Raw genomic sequence first — 7,655 nt, forward strand, 5'->3', positions numbered from 1 at the left:
GCTTTAGGTTGTGCTTGCATGGCCCATTTCGAACGAATTATAAAATTCGAACTATAGCCTTATTAAAGCACTCCCATTTACATTCATGGTATGATTTTGTGTCGATGTTTCTGATGACTAGAACAAATAGATAGCAAAACGATTGAACCCAACATTAGCCATCTATTCGGTAAGTTCAATAGTTACCATAAAACTATATGATATTTGCAAAATACATGTAAAAGGCTGACCTATGGAAGTTTGTCGGCGCAGCGGCATGGGTCCTTGGTCATCCCGAAGTAAATAAAATCTAATATGGTAAGTGTGAGACGAAATCAACATCTACAGTTCGATAGGGATACGATGATGGTTAAGATATTCTTTTTTTTTTTATATATATATTTTTTATAACCTTTTTTTTTTTTTATATAACCTTTCTCACGCAAATAAACGTTACGCCTTTTCCGGTCTTTGCTCACAGTGAGCAATCCGAAAATGTAAGTAATCAGGCTGTATTTCTCTTCCTGATACGATGTCACAATCGAAAAGCCTACATCGAGTTACAAAGAAACGTCGCAATGGCCTAAACTGCAGAAGGGATGCCAACAAGTCTACGCTGTGCGATAGCTGCTGATTCGTGTAGAAGAATTATGCTGACAGAAAATATTTCGTCATTTATTTGCCTAGAAATAATTAGTTCTACAACATCTGACAGGCCATATTGTTAGTAATGTTTTCACGAAGCTTCCTACTCAACACGGTGAGCCTCTATTACTTCAACGACGTCTTCATGTCCGTAGCCATTAACAGCGTAAGCATGAGATTCCGTCGATATCATAACAGCAACTTTAGTTTAATTGATAACGAAAGCCCAGCCATTTCCCTGTATAGATGTAGCGATGTCTTCGAACGTTGTGCGTGACCCAATTACTATAACAGTCATCACTTGATCGGACCAGTAGAGGTTGGCCGGTGAAGATGTTCCTTCTCGACAGTTAATTGCTTTCCCTAAGTGCATGTATGAAATAATGTGTATGCGATACACAATTGAAGCTTGCACGTCAGCACGTGCATAGATCTTCCCTATATTATACGGTGATATCGAAAGCAATACATCGGAGTGATATGTACGTTTCGTTTAACAATTGCATCTCTCATCTGGCCTGTGTCATTATGGCCTATGGCTTGGGTCAGGAATAATAGTATCAACCAACAAAACAACAGTATATGAAGTTTAACAACGAAAAAAAGCTATAGAATAATGACTAAACGAAAACAGTAACGGCTTACATACATACGTCAATCTGGTAACAAATGAACTCTTTCTTCGACGTGGGCCTTTGCATGGGTCACTCATCAACCCATCTTGATGGCTTCATGAATTACGACTTGTGTGCCTTAGACATTTTTTTAGTGGTTCATTCAACGTAACTGCTCTGTGGTAATACTGTCCCCACAAACTGTTCGAAAACAGCTTTAGGCGTATTGCTAACTGTGCAAAGTTACATATAAAATGAGTCAAACGAAGCATGAGAGCTATATGCTAAACGAAAAAGAATCTGTATGGCCGAAACCTCGGCGCTTAAGCGGTATACTATCTATCAGTTTATTAGCTTATCGATATTTACTTAGCCAGTCGAAAACAGTATTAGACTACCGAATGCTTGGGCATCTGCGATTATAAACCTTTTGGGTACTACAGTATGTAGAGAGAAAAAGTTGCCTTCTAGACCTTAGGAGCAATCTCAATTGATCTGTTTCCATTTGTGAGAGCGGCCAAAACTGGACAGAAGCTCTGGACCACAAAGCTTTTAACAAAACATCAAATATTCACTGATGCAGTATGAACACACCCAACAGGAAAAACGAGCTCATGTCCGGCACTACGACCAAATAGGCAAAAAAATTTTAAACAAAGCAAGCTATGAGCGATCTGTTCTCTACTGGCTGAATATCGAATTCCATTAACGACGTATGTCACTATCAAAAAACTGAAGATGCAAAGCAAGTTTGATTGATGAGTTCCTTCAACTGAATATACAGTAAAGGCTATTCTAGTCAAACCAGCCATTTATAAGCGGATTACGTATAATAATCCGTAAGTTAATCATCAGACGGAGCACATAAACAACCTACCTTGTAAGTTGTTTATGTGCTAAGTTACATACAAGGTATGTAGATAATCCTCAGCCATCGAAGTTGCTTGACCTTAGCACTAACATATCCTACCGTAATATATCAAGACCAGTACCTTTTTGGACTTACCAATCGACTAGTATATACAGGCTATATTACATTTTACTTATTATATATTACAATATAATGTCAAACGTGAATGGTAGCTATGTTGAAACGAGAATTAAACGGTTTTATTTACGCTAGAAGTATTAATTAACGCGTATGCGTATCGACGATGCGATTAGTTCCCTTAAAAATTTGTTCGGTATACTTATTAGAACTTTATTATTTATTATGAAAAGAGTAAAACCACCGCAGAGAATGCCCTTGCTGTACGACGATATGACCTATCTGTAGAGACTTCACCTTCTTCCTCACCGAAACGGTTCACGTGTGCGGAAGTTACATATTGAAAAAATTAAACTATGTAGAAAGGACATTACAGCACTTCTGTGACGGTGGGCTGCACACAAATTGCGGCCGCTATCTAAGGTGATAGGAATTATTTCTCAAAATTGATATCGCTTAAAGATTGGCGGAGACAACTCTTCAATCACTTGATAACTGCGTAACTTGATTCAGATCACAAATGATTAAATTCGGCAGAGAGTACCTTTAATATTAGATTGACTGAGTGATATTTTTAACATGAGTCTTACTGCCGATTTCGCATTTAAGCAAATGTCATAAAGAACAAATGATTTGAGATCTTGTCTGTATATTGTCTGGGGCTCCATGCGGGCTCTTTACCTACGTACAATAGAACAGTCGTTATCTCTGACGTTGAATGGTAACTTTGGCCGACAATAGCCTGCATGAATCCGGCCAAACAGGAAAGGTGGAAGCACCCGCCGCTATGGTCACTTTCATTTATTTTGTCGTGTGGCTATCATTGATTCATTTCGCTTCCACTTGGGTTAGCGTACATACAGGCGATGAGGCTGACAACATGACACGACCGAGCGCTGATGACGAAAAAATAGCACGGATTTGGTCTACGGAAAAGTCGAACGTTTGTTGTTCTAGCAAATACTGAGGGCTTCAAAAAAGGGGGACAAAAAAGCCCTCACCTATAGCTGTGACAATGGTGGTAATTTCTTTCCTCAGGAAATTCATTTCAGGACAATAGTCATTTTAAGCCTATTCATACAGTGACTCGATCTATAATAGAAGTTGATGTTTTTTTTTACGTAACGTCATTCTTCAACACGATGACATTCCACATGCAGCATCACTGTGACTCTAAACCATTCCCCTAATGTAAGAACGGAATGTAACCAATGACTCTAATCGAACTTCACATGTACACATTAATCTAACAAGTCAGGTACCTATCGAATCGTGATTATGTGGCCTTATTGAGATGGCTCCTCAGCGGACAGCGCACACTTTGGCTAACCGTCATGTACCTTCCGCATCCCATGTGTCTAAATGCTGTTTTTTCCCGATAACCGAAGTCACTCTTTAAATAGTCAGTGCTATCTTACAACAACTAAATACATGTCTGTTGGTGTATTGCTTTTCGTCCACACTTCACAAAGGCCCCTAGCGTCTAGCCAGTAAACAGCTGAACGGCCAGACTCATGTTGCACATATAATACGGTGTACGGCTCGTACTGCTAAGCACGCCAAGAAACGACGGTAACTAGAAGCTGCCAGCAGTACAATAATAGATACGGCGATCCAAAGAACCGTACCGATTTATATCGATCGCGTTGAGCGCGCCGATGCTGACCTCCCAAATCGTCGTAAACATACACGTTCTCAGATGTTCATGTCTTTTGTTCCCTTAACCATTCACGCAAACCAATAGATAACCGAGACCAGCCGAGCGACCCATTCAATCAGTTATACATACAAACACGCACATTGCACCGTGTGACGTCATCGTCGCTCGCCTGCCCCTCCCTCGCTCTCCGGGCTCTCGTGCTCTCTACGCTGCTGTTGGTACCTATGCGACGACGGCGGCGGCGGCGGCGGCGGCGGCGGCGGCGGTGGTGGTGGTGGCTGCTCTCATGGTCGCAGACGCTTCCCGATCACCGCATCAGATTCAGCCGGTCTGTTTGCCTCGCTTGCCTATAAGATTCAGTAGGCGGCGGCGTCGGGCTAAGGTGAACACGCGCTGTTTAAATGTTGTGTTCAGTAGGATCGGTCGATACGTGCTACTAGAGCCTTGCAATAACAAGTGACGATTGTTTGCTGGCTGCTAAAGTTGCTCTGTGTGCCCTGTTCTATAACTGCAAGAGCCAAGATCTGTGAGCGCGCAACTTACCTGCACCTGATCGCTCTGGTCTTCCACAATCCCTGAAGCGCGACTGCATGTTGGCTCGGTGCACTCATTCTCGTACGCATCCTCTTGAAGTAAGGAAAATCGAAAACAAAATACCTCGTTATCAAATCGCTTTAGCTAACAGTTTCGAGCCACTGAAAATAAGAGTTTAGTAATGGTTACTGGTTTGTTTGACTCAAATAACAAATAGCTCATGGTGCCCAGCGGATAATAGCTTATGTATGCTGCTTTGTAATTACCAAATGTCGTTATTTGATTCTGTTTCTTTTCGGTTGAAATGCCAGTGAAAGTAAAACTGATTTTTCGCGCTAATAGGGGCCTCATAACAACAATCAGAGTTCTTGTCAGCAATAGTTTGGATTGAAAAGTCGGGATAATTTTGTGCCACGCATTGCGGTGCGCGGTCGCGGATTTCTTTGCATTGCCTAGTTATTATTATTGTTTCGACGTTCTTTACTGTGTCCGTCGCTAGAAGACATCAACGAGAAATCGGAACAACCTCTGCGCACGATGCCGCAAATCGACGTCGACATCAAGCTGGACTTTTGTGACGTTCTACTTCGGCCGCAGAGGAGCAAGCTGAAGACACGCGCCGAGGTCCAGCTGGATCGCACGATGAAGTTCCGTGAGTCGAAAAAACAGCTGAGCGGCGTACCTGTCATCGCTGCCAATATGGATACGGTTGGCACGTTCGAAATGGCCGTCGTCCTAGCCAAGCATAATATGTACACCACTGTACATAAGCACTACTCGCTCGAGCAATGGAAGAAGTTCGCTAATGAACACCCCGAGGTTCTTAACCACGTGGCCGTTTCGAGCGGTTCGGGAGACGCCGATTTTGAGAAACTGCAAAAGATTGTCGAGGCAGTGCCGCAAATTCAAACGATTTGTCTCGACGTCGCTAACGGCTACGCCGACGCCTTCACGGAATTCGTGAAACGCGTTCGCAAACAATTCCCCAAGCATATCATATTAGCTGGAAACGTTGTTACGGGCGAGCGAGTAGAAGATCTGCTTCGCGCTGGTGCCGACGTAATTAAAGTCGGCATTGGGCCAGGCTCAGTATGCACCACTCGCAAAATGGCTGGCGTAGGCTATCCGCAATTAAGCGCGGTGATGGAATGCGCCGAGGTAGCTCATGAGCTGGGTGGGCATATCATTTCCGACGGGGGTTGTACTTGCCCAGGCGATATATCCAAGGCATTCGGCGCTGGCGCTGATTTCGTCATGCTGGGCGGAATGTTGGCCGGTCATGACCAGAGTGGCGGAGAGATCATTGAGGAGGGGGGCAAGAAGTACAAGCTTTTCTACGGCATGTCATCGTCAACCGCCATGGACAAGTATCATGGTGGCGTAGCCGACTATCGCGCGTCAGAGGGCAAGACTGTCAAGATGCCCTACAAGGGTGACATCGAAGTGACAATTAAAGAAATTCTTGGAGGTATCCGTAGTGCCTGTACGTATGCCGGAGCAGCAAAGCTCGAAGAACTACCCAGTCGGACGACATTTATACGGGTCAATCGTCAACTAAACGAGATTTTTTCCAAACAAGAGATTGATCCCGAGCCATGCCCTAAAACTAACACAGCGAAACCAAATTAGCCACAAATGAGCAAGCTGAAAGAACTTAGTTCAAAGAATGAGACGTAACGATTTACAACTGAGAATCTAAAAGAAAAGACAGGCGAAAACCGTACATTTGAGATCGTTGCTGCGGTTGTAGGATGCTGACCATTATCCAACAACATATCTATATGGCTAACGTTTATAACAAAACGACGCTAATAATAAATAATTCGTAAGGATTGTATAAAATTCATTAAGCAAATGTGTTTTTATATACGAAGATAGTGTAACTTTAACATAGTAACATGAGTTTCCTAAAAAAAAAAATTCAAAGACCTAAAAATAGCTCTAGTACCGAAATTATTCCAAAGCGTTGTTGCGCAGATTAGATGAGATAGTGATTGAATAGTCTACCCATAGCTATTATTTGCACGTGTTATTTTGGCTCTGTTTATGTAGTTTATGTAGTCTGTTTATGTTTGTAGGTCGTTCTGTTCCAGGTTTTATTTACACAAATTTTCTTTTGGGTCAGGTTCTATTTGTTTGTTTATAAGGAAAACTTGCTGCCCCTGACGAGACCCACCACTTCTTGCTAAGGCAGCTTCTTCAACATATAAGAAAAATGCTTTAAAAAGTTCAATTTCATGATTGGTGATGCTTCGAACATTGAACGCTGCTCAAGGCTTGTTTTATTTCTATTCAAGTTACCAGTTCGGCTGTGGCTGAGTGTCAGACTAAAAATCTGTTGCGCGTGCGAGACAGCGGTATCAATGGCCATCAACAGCTCATTTACAGGTACTGATAGTGCCAAAAAGTTCCGACCGATCGATGATCGAACGTTGCCATCGTGCTAGTGACTTATGGGCGTTCAAATTCTTTTCGTTTTTTTTTCTCTTTTCTTTTTATCACGCAGTAAACGGTGATCGAGGTCGTGGATATATCAGAATTCGTGGACTACTCGAAGTCATAGCCCTGGCAATGTTATATATAGAGAAACGAGGAAAAAACAGTAAATGATTCCAGTAGGGCTCCGTCGAGTGATCTGATAGAAGCAGAGCTACGTCTATTCTGTTGCCACACTGTGACCAGACAGAGGAGCTGGTCGCTGTACATGCTTTATAGTCGGGTTACTGGAAAAAACCTCAGTCAATGCTACTAATTAAAGCGAATTGCAAAATAGCACCAAGAATCCAAACAAGTAGATACTAGTTTTATCACGAGTGGATAGAATAAATCCGCTTAAGATGAGCGTGACTTTTTTTTCTCTCGAAGTGTCCTGGAACTGCTGAACCGGCGTTTTGGTATTGTTGATGCACTGGTTATTTCAGACGATTTGGTCAACTAAAAAAAAATGTCTGATGCTTATATATTTGAAAAGATGGCTAAAGAAGACGCAGTGAACTGGGTATTGATCCGTATCGGAGAATCATCCAAGATCCTATCTATTATCGTTGTTGTGCTCCGTGTTTTACGCAGACGAATCATGTCATATTGTTTTATATTTGAACGCTAAATTAATCTTGGACTGCATAATTCATTTTGAAATTATCAAGATCTATATATATATATATATATATATATATATATATATATATATTAAAAAAACTACCACCATGCCCAAGTAACTGCTGATTAGTTACTA

General features: G+C 42.0%; 1 protein-coding gene across 1 annotated transcript; it reads left to right on the forward strand.

Moving 5' to 3' along the window:
* The first annotated feature begins 4,223 nt into the window (after window positions 1-4,223).
* On the forward strand, window positions 4,224-6,275 carry LOC111251784 (GMP reductase 2-like). The gene is made up of 2 exons (XM_022808797.2): window positions 4,224-4,518; window positions 4,920-6,275. Exon 2 carries the CDS (start codon window positions 4,958-4,960, stop codon window positions 6,047-6,049), a length of 1,092 nt encoding a protein of 363 aa, XP_022664532.1. The 5' UTR covers window positions 4,224-4,518; window positions 4,920-4,957; the 3' UTR covers window positions 6,050-6,275.
* The last annotated feature ends 1,380 nt before the right edge of the window (window positions 6,276-7,655 follow it).

The sequence above is a fragment of the Varroa destructor genome, unplaced genomic scaffold (genome assembly GCF_002443255.2).
Source record: "Varroa destructor unplaced genomic scaffold, Vdes_3.0 BEIS01000005.1, whole genome shotgun sequence".
NCBI classification, from domain to species: Eukaryota; Metazoa; Arthropoda; class Arachnida; order Mesostigmata; family Varroidae; genus Varroa; species Varroa destructor.